Below are 19,825 nucleotides of genomic sequence, written 5' to 3'. Positions count from 1 at the left end.
GCGGTCATGGGGGCCCTGCCACGCTGCCACGCTTGTGGTCGAGTGTGAGAGAGGAAAGCAAAGAGGGGCCTGACGGTCTCACTCCTTCGCCCCTCCCTGGAAACCAAGACACTCGTGAGAGGAAGAAGAGACACAAACAGAGACCAAAGAAGGGAGGGAAAACCCTGCAGTCCTGAATCTGAGTGGAAATTATCAGCGTGAACACACGTGGCATTTTATCTTTAAATAGTATGTCTTACCTCTGTCCCTAAGAATGTCTAGGAATGATGACAAGCCTGATAGCAATGAGCATCGCTACCACCCAGACTGTGGTCTTAAAGTACCATCCTCACCGCAAGCGCCCTGAGACATGGTGGATTCTAGGGTGGGGGCAGGGAGCACACAGGGGAGCCTGGAGCATTGCCTCCTAACAGCCAACAAGTACACGGCCCAGTGACCCAAATGCCAGAGCTGATGTGGAGACGTTCCCAAAGGCTCATAAAGATGGGGCAGTTGGAACATCACCAAGGATAAATGCTAGGACTGAATATCAACTACAATGCTAAAAAACAAGATAAAAGAAAAGAAAGGCAGGAAGAGAGGAAGCAAAAGTAATTGGCTGCCTTTGGAGGGTGCCGCTGACCTAACCCAGTATTTTAAAAAGGAGTAAACAGATGGAAAGAATCGAGCGCTTTTCCAGGCTCGCCCGTGCCCGGTGGCGAGCGAGCACAAGTTTCCCTCCATAGAAGCAGGCCAGCCATTTTGCCACCCTAAGGAACAAATGGGTCTGCCAGCATCCCGAGGAGGAGAGAGACTCAGGCCTGCAGTGCCTCTTGGTGAGAGAACACAGAACCCTAAGTGACCTGCTGGAGCCATGGAGCCATGGAGCCGCCGGACCACAGCCCAGGCCCCAAGACCGAGTTATCGAAGGTGGAAACACACATCAGGCACCTGAGATATGTGCACCACATTTGGATCCTGGGTCCAAATAAACTGCTTTTTTTTTTTTCAAACCACAGGAACATTTGGGTATTTGATACTAAGAAATTATTGTTAATTATTCTGTGACAATGGCATTATCTTTTAGAGATAACATGCACTCTTTTCAGATACAGAAGCCAAGAATATTATGACCTCTAAATGAAATAACATGATCTCTGAGATGTGCTTCAAAATCACATGGGAAGGGAGGAAGCAGGGGGTTGATGAAGAAGCCAAGACTGAGCCTGAGCATGGCAGGAACTGTGGGGGCTGGACGAGTCTGGGGCTCATCACACCACCAAGTCCACTTTCGTACGTGTTCAAATTTTCCCCCCCAAAAATGTTTTTAAAGCATTTAGAAATCTTATAGTAAAATGGCTCATAGAGTACTATCAGGAAAGATGAAAAATTCACACCTAGGCGTATTAAAATAAAAGTTACAAATATCAAAGGCAGCCAGTCAATCCTAAAAGCTTCCAGAGAGAAAGAGCAAATCATCTTGAAGGATCAGGAAACAGACTGACTTTACTCAGTAGTAACCACCGGGCGCAAGAAGGCAACACAGCTTAGGAAACGAGTGTTGAACCTAGAATTTTATATCCAGCCAAAGTGTCATTTAAACTTGAGGGTCTAATAAAAATACTCCCAGACATACAACCGAAAACACTCATGAAAGACAGTGCTCAGGAGAGAGACAAACCGAGGAGCCCCTGCAAGAGATCTGGCTGTGACTGGCTGAGCACACACCTTAAACGTTACTGCTGCCTTAGAAACAAACAAAAACCTAAGTACAGATAAGACAGCCAACAACTAAAAATCTAGACAATATCAACATTACAGGGTATAAAGCAACAGATCCAAGAAGCTCAACAAACCCCAAGCACAAGAAACAAAACTACACCAAGGCACATCATAATCAAGTCACTCAAAACCAGTGACAAAGAGAAAAATCTTAAAGGTACCAGAGGGAAAAAAGACACAGTATATACAAGGGAACAACAGTAAGGAATAAACTTGGAGGAATAACACTACTGATGTGAACCATGATTGTTAAGCTACAATCATTAAGAGAGCTGGCTCTGCCATAACAACAGACGAATACATCAACAGAATAGAACAGAGTCCAGAAAGAGAGTCACACATGCGTGCGACCGCTTTTAGACAAAGGAGCAAGGGCATCGGGGACAACGGGATTACCACATGCAAAAAAGTAAGCTGTGCGCCATACCTTGAATCATACTAAAATTAACTAAAATCTAAATCATAGACCTAAAGGTAAAACCTAAAACTATAAAACTTCTAGAAGAAAACCCAGGTAAGAATCTTTGTGACCTTGAGTTTGGCAAAGATTTCTTAGATGTGAGAACAAAAGCACTATTCATGAAAAGGAACTGATAAGCTGGACTTCATTAAAATTAAAAACTTCTGCTACAAAAGCCACTGTAAGAGAGTTCAAAGAGAAGACAAAGCCTTAGGGAAAATATGAGCAAAGCACATTAATGATAAAGGTCTTGTTTTCAGAAAGTAAAGAATGAGAACCAGATACAGTTCACAAGGGCAGAAAGCAGGTCATCAACGTCAGTTACATGGAAATGGAGGGGGGGACAGGGAGCAGGGAGATGAGGACAGGCAGGGACAGGAAGGAGACCTCTGGTGACCCTACTTACGGTGCATGTACATGTGTGTGCTTTTGTACCCAGGGCTAAAGAAGATGGTGTCAGTGGAATGTTGATGGGGCCGTTTCTAATATCCTATGTTACATGTATCATTTATGTAATCAGAAAAGAAACTATTATCAGCGTGAGGAAGTTTTTAAAAATGTATATTAAATTGGTAAGAAATTATCTGATCAAAAATTTCTCCAATCACTTCATCACACTCCCATGTTGACATAACATTTAAAATCTTAACGTTCTTTTTAGGTATTCTTAAAACAAAATGGCCATTTCTTTATCTCTCTTGAAAGTTTTTCTTTATACAAAGGTTTATTGAGAGAGTTTAAACATAAAGGAAATACACAATCACACAATGGTGAAAATGTTAAACAGGCAAGAGTGTTCAACAGTTATCCGTATGTAATCTATAATTGAAAGCACAAATTTTTTCAATGGATGTCCTGATGATTCAAATAAAATATCAGAGACAAATTTAAATATTTATAAAAGCACTGACAGAGTGGCAGAAATCTAATTAGAGGGAAATCTCCAAAATTAGAGAAAGAAAAAAATACTAAAACACCTACAGTAGTAAAGCGGTCCTTGATGCACAAATCCACCAATACCAACCCCAAAGATCTAGGTAGAAAAATGGACACAAACATTAACAGAAATTATTCTAATGGGGGAAGGAAGATTTAGCTTTCTCCTGAGATTTCTATAAGCATCCCCTAAGAAGAGAACACTTACACTCCAGGCTACATTAAAGCATACTATATTATGTGGAAGTTATATTTTTTTCTTGAAAAATATGATGTGGTAAGTTATGGTTCAAGAGAAAATAATCTCCGAATGGGAGGGGAGTTTGGGGGAGAATGGATACGTGTATGTATATGTACAGCTGAGTCGCTTTGCTGTGCTCCTGAAACTATCACAACATTGTTAATCGGCTATACCCCAATATAAAATAAAAAGTTAAAAAAAAAAGAAAGAAAGAAAACAATTTCCTCAGTGGAGACGCGGTGTCCGAGCAGAGGCCTGCAGGCCTCTGGTCCCTACCTGACCTGAAGCGCTCGTCCCGGGTGTGGCTGGGCCTTGGCTTCTGCGGTTTGGGCGCGGGGGCCGTGGCTTGTGAGGGCCCGGGGACCCTAGTCTCCGCTTGTAGGGATGGATCTACTCCTGAAACACAGTTTTACAGAAGCACCTGCTGTGAACAATTTGCTTTTCCAATCATGGAAAAACCCATGTAAAACAGCCCACGTTTCCCGTCCGCTGCTGCACAGCACCCGCTGCACGACCACGCACGCTGTGGTGGCCCCAATGCCAGAAGACCCTGAATTTGGAGGTCAGGGCGTAGACGTCAATGTCCGCTTCCAGTCCCACCGCCCACAGCCCAGCGCAGCCCCCCGGGCTCTCACGCCCACAGCCCCGACACCCAGGCCCTCAGACGCCACGTGCCGAGGAAAGGAGTGGCGCACGAGCGTGCAGCCGGTGTGGCCTGAGCCCTAGTTTGCTGGCATCTGAGAAGAGCACAAAGCGAAGCCTTCAGCTGGGCTTCATCAAAATAATCTATTTAGTGTTTTAGCCTTTGTTTCAAGACGTCTCCGAAAAGTCACCTCCAGGGCCCCCAGCCCTTATCACTGCCCAAAAAGCAGCAGCCTATCCCCACCTGGGCCCGGGTGGGTCCTGACCTCCAACGCTGCTCATGAAAGGCCACCTGGCCCCCAGCTCTCTGTGACAACACACAGAGAGGACAGAGGGGACGGGGGCCATGGCGCTCGGCTGCCCAAGCCTCCCGGCCCCGACGCCACCCCTGTGACTGAGGAGCCCCCAGAACACCAGCTCTGGCTCCGCAGGCAGGGAGGAGCTGCCCTCCGAGCCTGGCCAACCTGCAGGTTTGGGGGCAAAACGCTGCTCTTGCTGTTGTTCTACCTACCAGGTTTGGGGTGTTAGTTATGCAGCACGAGAGGTCAGCGACACCCCCTGGAAATCCATGTTCAGCTCTTCAAAGTGCCTCATATACACACATACACATATGCGACATACAGCAATACTGGTCAGCACTGCTTCTGGCTTTCTGTTTCTTGTGACTGGATAAAATTTCTTTAGAGTCCGTAACAGAAAACACAGAATCTTATGTGTTACAGACTATAACCAGGCATGCTGCTAAGTGACATATATGCATATGGACATCCTTACAGTTTTATTCAAAAATACAGTGATTTATTGAGATCGATTCATTTATTCAACGAAGATACAAAGCCCAATGGGAAATCACTGGATAGAAGAGTAGGTATATTTTTAACGGGTATCAAGAGAGAACTTCTCAGAAAGGTCACAGCAATTCGCACTCCCACAATGTGCCATTTCCCCACATCTGTCAGCGATGGATGTTATAAGGTTTAGAATTTTGCCAATCTGACAGGAGAAAAATGGTTCACTAATTTGCATTCCCGTATCTGCTAGTGAGGTTGAACATACTTTACTGTTTATTGCCCATCCGTATGTCCTCTTCTTTGAATTTCTGTTAATTCTAGCCAGCTAAGGAGCCCCCCCCACAAGTGACCTGCAGAAAGCCTTGGGTCAGCTGGAGGCACCACCCTGCCTGGGCTGTGCTCGCCCCCCAGGCCATGGCCGGCTGGTCGCAATCACTCTGCAGTTTTCATTTCTAGGGAGACAATCATAACCTGTTTTTCTTCCAGGTCTCCTATCTTGTAACCCCCACTCAAAGGTTATTCAAATATTCTCCGGAGTTTTGTAGTATTTTATAATTACAAACATATTTAGAGCTTTAATCCTGCTAAAGCTTACGTTCGCTAATGGTGGAGAGAAAGAGGGTCCCACTGTTGCCTCCAAAGGGATAGCGCCAGTTACTAAATAAATCTTCCCTCCTTTGAATTGTCCTGAATCGTTTCTAGACGCCCCTCTCTTACACTGTTGGGCCTTCCGTGCCATCCACCCACACCCTCCGCTTGGGACTATCAAGTGCACGCGAGCGGGCTGAACACCATGAAGGCCAGGCCTTTCTCACTGGGGCTCCTTCTCAAAACTGTACTGGCTACTTGAAGAACTTTTCTCCTTCAAGTGGGTTATTACTTCCAATGCCAGGTTTCGGGAAAAAAAAAAATCAGCCACTGGTATTCAGAATGGACTACATTTTGTTCACACATTAATTTGGAAACTACTACTTTTATAATATTAAATTTTTCCATTTAGGATATTGGTATATTTCTTCATATTTTAGGGTCTCGGTTATTTCTTTCAAATGGACTGCATGATCCTAACATAGGTCCTGTGGCTTTCTTGCTAAATGTATTAAAAACATTTGATAGTTTATTGCCATTACGAATGTGAGTTGTTTTATAAACAGAAATATTGCCAGAGAAAAGTTATTGATTCTTGCATATCTGTCTTCTATCAAACCAAAGCTCTTACTAATTCTAATAGCTAAGTAAGGAGTCACCTAGGTTTTCAAGGTATAAACTAACAGCACCTGTGCAAGGATGGCATGCTGTGCTAACACTCGCCTGCCTTGTCTGTCTGTGACGCTGCACAGGCAATGGCCACCCCGACGGAGGGCCTGGGAGTGGCATGGCGGGCACGGCTGCCCCTGAGGAAGGGAAGTACAATGGCACATGAACGCCTCGTTGGACAGCTGCTGTTGATGCCTGGCAAATGGGCTTCAAGATGTTTTCTTTAATAGTTTCCTCCAATTGTACTCAATTTTACTTGTTTTTGCTTTATTTTGGATGGATGAATGTCAGTACATAAAGCACCTCCTCAGTATTTTTCTTGTTACTGATTTATTGTAAAATATATCATACCGACACAGGCAGAATAAAGCATGTATTCAGTTCAAAAATTATTATACAGAAAAAAACTCAACATAACAACTGCAGCAGTTAAGAAATAAACACTCATGTGCCTTAGAGTTCCTTGTGGCCCCCTCCAATCTCACTCCACACACACGGAAATGCCACACTCACTTCAGGGAAGACCACTTCCCTCCCCCTCTTTCTTTACCAGCTACAAAAAGGTTTGAGAAGTGGCAGTTTGGTGGGTTTTTTAGTTTTACAGGCCATATTCCCGTGTAATCGTTTTTTCACTCCCCGTTATGTTTATGAGATTCATCCTTGCTGACACACGTATGCATCCTGCTGATGGACGTTTGAGCACTTGGCAGTTGAGGGAAAACAGTGAACACTCTTGTGCACAGAACAAGGACAAGGTGCAGGCATCCAGAGTTTCTCCAGGGCGTGCGTGTCCCTGAAGGAGAGCCACCAGCTGCCTCTGCACATCTTCAACTCTGCCAGGTCCCACGAGCTGTGCATACCCGTCGGAATCCTCTCCAACAACCCCAGGTGGGTCATGGTTTAACGTGCATCTCTCTGACTCCTACCAAGCTTAGGTGAGTATCTTTTCGTTTGCTTGCTGGCTACTAGGGTTTCCTCCAATAAAATACTTACTCAAGTCTTTAACCCATTTTCCTACTGGGCTTTTTAAAAAATCATGTTGGGGGACCTTCTGGCTCTTTAAAGTTTAAATTAATTAAAATTAAGTTAAAAATTCAGTCTCTCAGTCACACTACCACACTTCAAGTGCTCAGGAGCCACACGTGGCAAGTGGTCAGTGTACCGGACTGTGGAGCTACAGACCATTCCCACTATCGCAAAGGGCTCTGCTGACACTGCTGCTTTACAGGCCCGGAAAACTAGTCCTTTTCCTGTTATTTGTGCCAGGATTATCTCCTCCCACACTGTGACTTGTCTTTAATCTCTTTATGGGGACTTGTGATAAAATAAAATTCTTAATTTTAACACACCCCGATTTATCAATTTTTTCCTTTACAGTTGCTGCTTATTGGTACCTTTAGGGACTTGAGAAATCCCTCCTATTTAGAGATGGTGACAGTTTTCCTGTGTGATCTTCCAAAGGTGCTATAATTTTTGCCTTTCTCATTTAGGCTCTTACTATCTGGTTTCTGTGTCTTAAGGAACTGTGCCAGCACTGGGAGCGGCAACACTACCTCCACCGTACGCCTGGTCTCCACGGTGGTGCGTGTCCGTCTGGGCCCACGTTCTGCTAACCTAGCTGTCTTCCCTTGTGCCAAACCAGGCTGTCTTAATGACGACGGCTTGATATTAACTCTTCGTATCCTAATCAGCAAATCCTTCCACCTCATTCTTCTTTTTTTTTTTTTTTTATCATATTTTGAATCCCTTGGCCCTTTAAACTTTTATATACATTTTTTTTAATAAACCTTTCTTTTTTTTTTTTTTTTTTTTGGCTGTGCCACATACGGCACATGGGGTCTTAGTTCCCTGACCAGGGATCGAACCCGTGCCCCCTGGAATGGAAGGGCAGAGTCTTAACCACTGGCCTACCAGGGAAGTCCCAAACTTGTATATAAATTTTAAAATTAGCTTGTTAAATTCCACCCCCAACAACTCTGTTGAAACACTGAATGTGCACTCTACAGATCAATCTAAGGTGGGAAGAACTGACATCTTTATAATATTTGTTCCAAACCTAAGGAAATGTTCCTTACTAAAATCATAAAAATAATCATGGTCTATGATCATAAAAATAAAAGAAATCCTATTTGGGAATGAAATCTACACCAAACCAGAGATATAAATTATACTCTATGCCTTTGGATTTTATAATTTAATAGTAGACACGTTATTTGCCCAGGCCTTCTCAATAAAATATGAAACTACCAACGTCAATCTCTAAAATCAAATTTTAAATCAGTTTTATGAGACGCGTGCTGAGCTTACCTTGAGTGAGCGGTACATAACGTGCAAGCAGCTTTCCCCTTTTCTTTTCATATCCTTTTTGAGTGATGTCACCTAAAAGAACAATGGAAAAACAGAATTACATTTCTTCTGAAGTTCCCAGAATTTTTTAATTAAAAATTCATTCATAATGGAAAAACTGGAAACACTTAGGTCCTTCAACTGGTGATTGGATAAAGAAAGCATGATGCATCCACACAATGGAATGCTACTCAGCAGTAAAAAGGAACAAGCTATTGACAGACAACAATCTGGGTGCATCTTACACGCATATTGCTAAGTGACAGAAGCCAGACTCCAAAGGCTACATGCTAAATTATTCCAGTCACATGACATTCTAGAAAAGAGTCAAAACTGCAGACTCCGAGGCCACACCCCAGACTGACAGAATCTGAATCTGCATTTTACCAAGATCCCTAGGTGACTCTGTGCAGGTTCAAACTGTGGAAGTACTGATATAAGGGAACCACAGGAAACCAACCCTCGCAGGCCACGGGGTGTCCCTGGGCCAGCACTCGGGGAACAGGACATAAAGAAGAACAGCCTAAACATGAATTAACCTACCAAGAAACAGGGCAGGAAATGTGTCTGCAGGGAAACACTTCTCAGTCTAAGCACACCGGCTGGTTTCCTGGATAACTCGGAGTGCTCAGGGCAGATCCAGCATGTGTGGGAGACTTTATTTTGACCAGACGTCTGTATCACAGTGTCCACGAGTCCCCTGCACGTTGGGTGAGTGGTCTTCAACAGAAGTCTTCCAGCGCTCTGCAAGCCCTCCTGGCACCCCCTCCACGCCCCTCCTGCCCCTGCCCCTGCCCCCGCCCACCCACCCCAAACAAACAGGCAAAGTGGTGAGGCCACTGCACAGAGCCTCCGCTTTGAGGACTGCACACCCAGTCGGGCGCCCACAGAGCTGCTCCCGGTTGCCACCGACACCCTTTGACTCGGCCCTGGTCTGCACCTGACCCCCCACCAACCCCACACAAAACTATTCTACTGCCTTGTGGGCCTTTTTTTTTTTTTTTTTTTTGCGGTACGCGGGCCTCTCACTGTTGTGGCCTCTCCCATGGCGGAGCACAGGCTCCGGAGGCGCAGGCTCAGGAGCCATGGCTCACAGGCCTAGCCGCTCCGCGGCATGTGGGATCCTCCCAGACCGGGGCACGAACCCATGTCCCCTGCATTGGCAGGCGGACTCCCAACCACTGTGCCACCAGGGAAGCCCTCAATTTTTTTTAAATTAATTTTTATTGGAGTATAGTTATTTACAATGTTGTGTTAGTTTCTGCTGTACAGCAAAGAGAATCAGTTACACATATACGTATATCCACTCTTTTTTAGATTCTATTTCCATATAGGTCATTACAGAGTATTGAATAAGGTTCCCTGTGGTATACGGCAGTTTCTTGTTAGTTAGCTATTTCATATATGGTAGTGTGTATATGTCAATTCCAATCTCAGGATATTTTAAAATTAAGTACTCATTTCCTAGAAACTGTCTCTTCTCGTGTCCCCATTTCAAATGAACGCTTACATGGTGAAGGTACCAAGGAGCATTCAGAAAGGAAACGCGCCAACTCCCAGTTTGGTGCTCGTGATATCCTGAAAGCTGTCCAAACCAACTGAATATAACCAGCTACACATTTTCACGTGTAACCAGTTAGCATATTTTCAAGTATCCAATGTAGACACCAACCTGACATGCCTCTGAATGCAAAGCTTCCAGCCACAGACAGCAAAATGGAATCCAAAACAGACCCCAGGGCAAAACTAATGAACAAATAAAGGGACTCACATCCAAGATTTCTGACCCCAGGTTCGGTAAACACTAGAGAGAGACAAACAGCAGAGCAAGCTCCTCGATCTGCTGCACAGAAACGGGATGACCCTGACCACCAGCCAGAGGGAATCCCAGACACAGTGGAGGTCTCGCCTGGGTGGGCACCCAGGCCCCAGGGCGATTTTGGAAACACACCAGGCCATCTGCAGAAGGTGCCTCTCTGGTGGCCTGTGGGCAGCTGCTCTCACGAATGCTCCAGGCAGGGGCACGATGTGTGGCTCGGGCCACAAACCAAATTCACTTCGGATTATAAAGGCAAAACCCCGAAGGCTATCATCATGTCTCTACCTTAGCAACACAATTTCTAAAGACCTATTCTCGAAGGCACTCAATAACTCCTTAAGGTCACGGGAACGAGGACAGGCGGTGCACATTACACGTAACAGCAAAGTATGTGAGAAAACCTAACTGTCCATGAAAACAAGTAGGAAGAAGTGAATGTGCTGCCATACATCACTACTACAGGATACTGTGAGTCCTAAAAAATACTCTGGTACTTGGGGCGGGGGGGAAGGGGTGGGTATCACTTACACGGGATCCATGATATCCTACTGAGTAAAAACAGCAAGCTGAAAAACAATGTACATACAAAATGATGTAATTCTGATAAAAATAAATAAATAAAACTATATTCACATGCATGTAGGTATATATATTTCTGTATGTGCACAATATGTCTGGAGGGGTACCCAACAAATTATTAGCAGTGGTTACCCCTAGGAAGAGATTTATTTATTTGGCTTGGGGTGGGTGTTAGATTTCGCTTTTTACTTCATGCACTTTTGAACTCGTTAAATCTTTTAACACAATAATCATACAATCTTTTATAATTAAGAATATATGGAATATGGTTTGATAATGTACTATAGCTATATAAGATGCTATTGTGGGAAACTGAATGAATTCTATGGACTATTTTTGCAATTTCTTATGAGATTAAAATTATTCCAAAATTAAAAGTTAAAATACACGTGAGAGAGACTATGTAAAACTGGTGTTATTTCTTTTTTAAATGTTTGATAAATTTTGTCAGTGAAACCACCTGGGCTTGTAGATTTATTTTCCAGGTTTTTTTTTTTTCCTTCTCTCTTTTGCTTTATTTTACTTTTTTTTAGAGCAGTTAAAGGGTCACAAGCAAAACTGAGGGCAAGGCACAGAGAGTTCCCATCCATCCCCTGCCCCCCACATGCACAGCCTCCCCCAATATCAACATCTGCCACCAGAGTGCTGCATCTGTCACAGACGATGAGCTACGCTGACATGTCATCATCACCCGAAGCCCATGTGGTTCGCTCTTGCTGTCATACGTTCCGTGGGCTTGGACCACCGTGTAGTGACGTGTATCGATCATTTCTATCATGAAATACAGAGTATGTCGCTGCCCTAAACATCCTCTGTGCTCTGCCTATTCACCCCTCTCCCCACCCCCGGAACCCTTGAACCCCTGGAAACCACTGATCTCTTTTACTGTCTCCATAGTTTTCCAGAATAGTAGGAATCAGTAGCCTTTTCAGATTGATTTCTTTCACTGAGTAACGTGCATTTGAGATTGTTCCGTGCCTTTTCTTGGCTGGATAACTCATTTCTTTTTAGTGCTAAATAATATTCCATTGTCTCAATGTACCAGTTTATTTATCCATTCAACTACTGAAGGACATCCATCTCGGTTGCTTCCAAGTTTGGGTAATTATGAAGAAAGCCCCTATAAACAGCCACGTGCAGGCTGCTTTTAAACAGCCCTTGATGAGATAAAACAACACTATGGTATGATTCACATTGGATGCTCACGACCAGAACGCAGAACCCTCTTGCAACTGAAAGGAGAACTTAAATATCATCCCCTCCAGCGTTTCCCAACGTTTCAGCTGCACAGCTTCCACTCGAGCGAACTCTTTTGAGGGATGTGAGTGAGAAACTGTGCTGCTGAGGCAGAGGCGGGCCTGCCCTCTGGGCACCCCTCCCTCCCAATGGAGTGGCGTGGCAGACTCTGGAAGCCACTGAAAAAGGCACCCTGTCCTCCCCAGCGCAGAGGCTCCCCCGCCTCAGCCCTGCCTCCCCACTCCCGCCCCGACCTTGCTCACTGTGCCGACCGACCTTTCTGACTTTCCAGAATCTAGACTGCTGTCAATTTCCTTTCAATTTTAAAAACTGCTACCATTTCCGTGACACCTAGGGAAGGAGAGTCATCTTCACCTGATGACTGGTCATGCATATTGACCTAGAAAATCCTCCACCCCAAGTAAGTGCTCCCTGGCTAGAAACCCTCTCCGGCCTCAGGGCACAGAGGCCCACCCCCTGCTTCTGCTCCTGCTGTGGTGCCTTCCTTCTTCCGTCTCCCCTGTGACCTCCTCGCTCTGCCTTTCCCTCTGGGGTTTGAGTTCCTCGAGGTTTGTCCCAGGCCTTCTTTGCATCTCTCAGTTCTCCATACGGGGCAATTGTTGTACCAATGACTTTCAAATTTCTACTTCCAGACTAGCCCTTTCTAAAAGTGCCAGTCCTACACATCCAAATGTTCCCTGGACACCATCCCTTGGATCTCCCAGAGGCACCTCAGGCTCAACAGGTATGAAGCAGACGTGTTCTTTCTGTGTCCCACATCTTCAGTGAAGAGACCCATCATCTCCCCGGCATTCATTTTAGAAACTTGGGAGTCATCCTCGAGCCCCCAGATGAGGAGTCATCCTCCGACGTGCACCTCTTCACACCAAGGCTGCTGCTTCTATTTCAGAGCATTCTCCCCAGCCCTCTGGCTCAGCCTCCACCCAGGCCAGCACGGCCTCCTGCCCTGGAGCACGGCAACATGCTCTGTAATGTTTCTGCTCCCAATGTCACACTCATCCAAACCACTCTCTACACGCCACCAGAAAAATCATTCTAAATCTGCGAGAGAGAGAAGTAAAGAGAGACAGACAGAGATCACACGGGAAAATTTCAATTGCTGCTTAATACCTTAAAACCCTGCCGGCTCCATCATTTATTAAGGAAGACCTGCTTAAAATAAAGCACCCAAGGGTAACCACTCCCTTAGCCCTTTTTCAAAAACAGAAAATTGGCCATCTCTCTTTTCAAGATTTTGTGGGTTCTTGAACGCACACACTCATTTTAATCTTCTCCCACTGTTGAGAGCTGGGGTAGAAGACTGCATAAGGTATACATTGATGGCATTACTCTTTTTTAATACAATGCCCTTAGCAGACCATACACTTTGCTGTGTTGTCCAATACAACAGCCACTAGCCATATGTGTCTATTTAAATTTTCATTAATTAAAAGTAAATTAAATGACTACTTAGTTCCCCAGGCCCACTAGCCACATTTCAAGTGTTTAATGCCACAAGTGGCCAGTGGCTACCACACCGGACAGCACAAAACATTTCCACCACCACAGAAAGTTCTACTGTGCCTGTCACCTCACATCCACAACATCCACCTGGCTGTAGGCAGCATGTGAGTTTGTTCCAACACCGGTCTAGACTCCAGAGTCCGGTCCAAATTCCTCTCTGGCATGCATAAATCCTCCCGTGAGCGAGCCCCGTCCTTCCAACCTGCTCTCCCACCACCGGCCAGGGGGACACCGTCGGGACGCCCAGCTCACTCAGCTCTGGCTCATCCTTTGTCCAGCACGTTCTTCCGTGTTCTCCTGCTCCATGCTCTTCACACGTGCCTTCAAAACAAAGCTGGAAGAAACTTTATTCCCTACTTGCCCAGTCCTGACGATCACTCCCCTTTTAGCGCCGACTGGGTCTTGCACACGCTTTACCATGCTGCCAGTTTACGTGTCTGTCAGCCCCACTAGGTCATGAGCCTTTTTACTCAAGTCTGCTGAAGGTTGCTGAAAGACAGGATGACACGCTGAGGGTCTTGGTCTGCTCGGGCTGCTATACCAAAATGCCACAGGCTGTGTGGTCTAAACAACGGTTCTGGAGGCTGGACGTCTGAGATCCAAGTGTCGCAGAAGGGCTGGTCCCTCCCGCGGCCTCTCTCTTCGTGTGCAGACAACCGCCCACCTGGGTCCTCACGTAGTCTTTCCTCTGTGTGTGCGTGTCTCTCTCTCTCTCATAAGGACACCGCTCCTAGGGGATTAGGGACCCACCCTTAGGACCTCATTTAACCTTAATCACCTCCTTAAAGGAATATAGTCACACTGGGGGTTAGGGCTTCAACATATGAATTTTGGGGGACACAGTTCAGTCCATAGCACCAAGATTATCTGATGATGAGATGAGAATCTCTATTTCTATAACATTTCTATGACCTTCATTTCAAAACAATCCTAGTTTTAGTGTTTCCTAGCTGTGTCCTGAAAAGGCTAATCCTTAGCCTCCTTCATCTTTAGAGGTAACCTAAGGACACAAACCCATGAATTATGGAGGAACTTACTAGGACATGCTCTTTTGAGTTGCCTGTTTTCAACAAGCATAAGCATGGCTTTTGATGTTTCAGATACTCTGTTTAAAGGTTCTTTACCAAAGACCCTGTAGAAAATTTCTGAAGTCTGAAAGAGAATAAAAGTTCTTTCTCTGTTTCCAAAATGGTAGTCTTAAATCACAAATAGTCAGTGTAGACTGAAGGAACAGGATTTCTATTCTTTCCTTACGGCTGAATGACACAAAGCCAAGTCTGAATGGAAACCCCTGCGTGATCACTGTCCCCCAGCGATTACTTGAAGTGCTGCCCCAAGAATCCAGGAACTCTCAAAACACAAGCCATTCATTTCCTGTGTGGAAAGTGGGAAGGGAGCCCTTGGGGGGCATCACTCCAAAAGATTCTTCATCAACAGATGACAGAGGTAACAATTTTTAGGTGTTTCCTTCCCTGACCACAGAGGTTTTTCTTTGCCAAATAGTACATAACTTCCTAGTCATTTTAATACAAAAGTACAACACCAGAAATGTTAGATAACTTAAGGGTATAAAGACTGATCCACAAGGATTATGCTGGTCTCACTCAGAAGCAAGCTCACTGCAAACAAAATGCTACAGGAAGAGTCCGTCTTAAGGATGTGCCAGCAGTACGTTTCCCATTCCCATCACCCTGCTTCCTTCCCCCACTTTCCTTGGCCTCATAGCAGAGTGACCAAATGCTTTGCAGGCGTTCATTTTATATTAAAGGGTGTATATCATGTCAGTTAAAAGATGAAAGAGAGATGTGTCTTCAAAATTCCAAGTCTCTGGGACTTTCCAACTAAGACGACGGAGCACTCACCCTGGAGCCCGACGATGACACCTGCGGGGATGCCCCATGGGGGTGCGGGCCGCTTCGGCAGGCAGAGACTCCACCCCCGGCCCTCGCTCCACGGGGACTCTTCACCCCAGCAGAGCAGTGCCCCCGCCCTGGTCTCTTTTCAGACTCTAAGTCCTGAAAGTATATTGATCTCACTTTGCGAGACTGAAGGTCAAAGGAGGGCAGGGAACTGAATGACCAAGGAGGCTGCCACGAGTGCACGACTCAGACCCACACGCCTGGGCTGAGGTCTGTGCCAGGCAGCTGTCCCCAGAAGGGGGGCACTGTGCCCTGACACACCCGCTCCTTCCTGCCCGCCAGCCGAGGAAAGGGCCTGGCCAGACCAGCCAGTGCCGAGCAGGATGGCAGTCGCTCTCCCCCAGGTGCTGCGACTGCCGAGAGGGAGACAGGACCCTCACCTCTCCATCCCACGTCCTGGCCCGTGTGTCACGCAGGAAGCATTTACTGCACAGGGTAGCAGGCGCGCCCCTCCAAGTCATCCCAACACAGTGGAACGATGGAGCAGACTGGCTGGGGTGCCCACCCTCACTCACCACGCCACTCTCTGCCCTCAGCCTCATCCTAGGCAATCAGTTCATTGTGGGGACACGGCGCACACACACACACACACGCGCGCGCGCGCGACAGTCCTCACCTGCCCTGGGGCCTCCCCACCTGCAGAGCCCTCCCCGCAAACAAACCTCCTCGGGGAGGCCTCCCTTGCCCACCCTGGTGAGAACTGCAGCCTCCCCACCCCCAGTCTACAAACATTTGCTCCCCGTCCCTCTTCCCTCCCGGTTTCTCTCAACACACTTATCAAAATCTAATGTTCCGGGCTTCCCTGGTGGCGCAGTGGTTGAGAGTCCGCCTGCCGACGCAGGGGACACGGGTTCGTGCCCCGGGCCGGGAAGATCCCACATGCCGCTGAGCGGCTAGGCCCGTGAGCCATGGCCGCTGAGCCTGCGCGTCCGGAGCCCGTGCTCCGCAACGGGAGAGGCCACAACAGTGAGAGGCCCGCGTACCGCAAAAAAAAATAATAAATCAATAAATAAAAATCGAATGTTCCATGTTTTTATTCATCGGGCCGTCTGCTCCCCCCACTGAGGACGCACGTCTGTGAGGGTAGAAACTTCCGTCCTGTAACATCTCCACGCGGCCGCCTCCCACCCGCGTCACGGCCCGTGTGTTCGCGCCAGCCCTTCTGCGAATAAAGGAGCAGCCACGCTTTCCCTCAGCCCGGCCCTCCCCGTCCCCTCCCATCTCGTGGGGCACACGCAGCAAATCCTGGCGCTCAGTCCTGACTCCTGGCCATCCTCCAGTGACAGCGACAGTGACAGCGATGCCCTCAGTCCTGCTCCGGACCCGCCTCAGATCCAGCCGCGTCTCAGCCCCGTAGCCGCCGCCCTGCATCCGAGCACGTGCTGCCCGCAGCGCCTGCCCGGTAGCTGGCCTCTGGCTCACTCTCCCTCCTCCCAGCAGCCAGGGAGTCTTTAAGGGCACCAGTGGTCAGAGCAGCAAGAGCTCCAGCGGCTCCTCAGCGCACTTGGCGCAGAAGCCCAGGGCCCAGCACACCCGCCCGCCGGCCCCGGGCTGCCTTCCTGGCCCGTCTCCCAGGGCCTGCCCCTCGCGCCGTGACTCAGCAGGCTCCCTCCTCTGCGGCCCCGGCCCAGCCGGCCAGCCAGCTGCGAGTGCTCCCTCCCCGGACACAGGGACGGCTCCTCCTGACCCAGTCTAAGGTTCCCTCCAAGGGCCCAACCTCCCTTTGTCTGCCAGGCGTTAACAGAAGGCAAATGGACAGAGCAAATGGCGCCTTTCTTTATGACAGAGCCTCGAAGTGTAACAGGTCAATGGACACGGCCGATCCTTCAGCGGCTCTGATGCCTGGGACGCCGAGGAGAGCAAGGTGGGCTCGGCCCCTGCTCTCGTGAAGCATCACGATGGCCAGCTAAGCCAGAGCTGGCCACGGCCACGAGAGTCCTGAGAAGAGCAAATAGTTCAGTTCAGTACACGCTGACCGCCAACGACGTGCCCGGTACAACCTCGAAGGGCAGACCATCGACGAGGGAGGCACACACATAAACCAGAACACCAAATAAACCAGCCCTCCCAACGCGGGTCTAAACCGGTGACCCTGTAGGCAGTTCAGGTCCTCCAAGAAGCACACATCATGACAGGATCAGATGTGAAGAGATTTAGGTGGGAAAATGGGGAGGGCCCCGGAGGAGGCTGGCGAGCTGTCGGGTGTGACTGCAGAAGGAAGAAGAAAGGCAGGCGGGTCGGGCAGGAAAAGTCCTAGACTCCAGGCAGCCCTAGGAAAGTTTCAGGCCACGTGGGGTCCTTGAGCCAAGGTCCCTGTCGGGAGTCACAGCCTCCCAGGCATGCGGCAGCTGCTGTACTCCTGCGGCAGGAGTCGTGACCTCAGTTGTGGTCAGTGTGGACCCGGACCCCTGCAGGGGAGGCCCAGGGGGATCACGGCCACTGCGGCGCCGGATTAGGCTGGAGTCTTGGAGCTCCACCCAGCGGGGCCGGACTCCCAGCGCACTCATCTCAGCCTCTTTTCCTCCTAGGAGTTCAGAGCAACAAAGACCACATCCTGGTTCAATGGCTCCCCGAGGCACAGGTCAGTCCTCCCAGGGCTTCACTGAATCTGAAAAACTATTATCAAAAAGCTAAGTATTCAAGCCAATTATGGAGGATTCTTGATTTAAAACTGAGAATAAGCACCATGCGTGGGCCACTCTTCTATTAATTCAGCAAGCGCTCAGTAAAATGCCTAAAATGTGCTAGGCGCTGAGGACATGACGATGGGCAGATCAGACTTCCTCTGGAATTGCCCCTTATGAAGTGGCAAAGAAAAGCCAAACAAACAATAAACACAGAATTGGAGAAATCCTGTAAGAATGACACAGTAAGTGCTAAAGGGACAAAAAGAGCAGGCACCTAACTTTGAGCGGCTGTTCTCAGAGGAAGGCAGAGCTTCAAAGAGAAAGTGAAGTTTAAACTTAAGTCTTAAAACGAAAGAAGGAATTCAACACGTACAGAGAGTTGGCAATGAACAACATGTGCAAAGTTTTACGATATTAATGGAAATCCTAGTATTGATATTCTTTTAAAAATTTATAAATCAAAATTCTTTAAAAAGACAACGCACTAGGATGATTTACTATAGAAAGAAAAACATTCTTAAAGGGAATACACCTGAATCATGATAATGGATTTTGTGTAAAGGGGATGGACGTACAAGCAGCTAGTCAGTAAGTACAATTTTTAAAGATTTTCAAACATATGTTTTATAAATTGAAACATCTGATTGCCCTTAAAAATATGAACAGAAATCACATTATGCCAGGCAACAGCTAAAAAAATGTTACACAAAGTAAAAGAAAAATACCTGTTGACATCTAGGTATCTCCTTAAAAGCTCTGTTAGTGTTACGTGGTCTGGTAGTTCTCAAAGGTACTGCCCTCAAGAACCCTTCACACTCTTAAAAATTACTGAGGACCCCAAAGAGCTGTTGTTTCTTTGTGAGTTATCAATGTTTACCATATTAGCAATTAAAACTATGCAATTTTTTAACATTTAATTAACTTAAAAAATTTTATAATAAACCTACCATGTTAACATAAGTAATATTTTAAATTAAAAAAAAAGATTTCCAAAGCATTTAGTGAGTACAGGTATTGCTTGACTTTTACAAGCGTCCTTAACATCTGGCTTTTTAGAAGACAAGTGGATTCTCGTATCTGCTTCAGCATTCAGCTGGCTGCAGGATATGTGGCTGAAGTCTATGAAGCAAATCCTGTCTATGAAGTCTATGAAGCAAAGCCTCACACACACATGGGTTTGAAAAGGGAGGAGTATTTCAGTAGCCTTTTCAGGTCACTGTGGACATTCTGCTTTGATACCACACCAAAACTAGGCAAGTGGTAGTTTCTTAAACGACAGTTGCAGTGTAGAATCTAAAACCTTGTCAATGAACTTTTCGTACTGCAACTTTTCGTTGCAATCCATTGGTATATCTTTGAATGGATCTTTTACCCATGCACGAATTTGTAACATGATACACCGTTCATTGGGAAAATGCTGGTTCACAGAATTACGCAGCTCTTCCTAACGTTGACACATTTCACTAAATAATATCAATAACTCACATTCATTAATATTGCCACTGATCCCATCAAAAACAGTCTTTAAGTACTGAGAGGCTGTCAAGCTCATGGTAGCAGACAGAAGTTTTAAATTTTTATATTTTTGCTTGAAAGCACAAATATTATCATTGGCTACAACTTCTGACAATTGTTCTTCACTTCTCAGAAAACGTCCACCAAATACCCGACCCTGAATAACTGTAGC

General features: G+C 46.7%; 1 protein-coding gene across 8 annotated transcripts in view; it reads right to left on the bottom strand.

The window, feature by feature from the left end:
* DIP2A (disco interacting protein 2 homolog A) overlaps nucleotides 1-19,825 on the bottom strand; it is a gene marked incomplete at its 3' end in the record, with an annotated part of 91,026 nt that overhangs the window by 66,801 nt on the left and 4,400 nt on the right. For all 8 annotated transcript variants that reach the window (XM_079705432.1, XM_079705431.1, XM_079705428.1 and 5 more), the window contains exons 2-3: nucleotides 8,396-8,467; nucleotides 3,675-3,794 (exon numbers count right to left, since the gene is read on the bottom strand). In XM_079705432.1, the coding sequence (XP_079561558.1) occupies nucleotides 3,675-3,794; nucleotides 8,396-8,467 (192 nt within the window). The remainder of the gene's footprint in view (nucleotides 1-3,674; nucleotides 3,795-8,395; nucleotides 8,468-19,825) is intronic.

Source organism: Hyperoodon ampullatus, assembly GCF_949752795.1.
Source record: "Hyperoodon ampullatus genome assembly, chromosome: 5".
Classification (NCBI taxonomy): domain Eukaryota; kingdom Metazoa; phylum Chordata; class Mammalia; order Artiodactyla; family Ziphiidae; genus Hyperoodon; species Hyperoodon ampullatus.
This window is presented reverse-complemented; position numbering and strand designations above follow the sequence as displayed.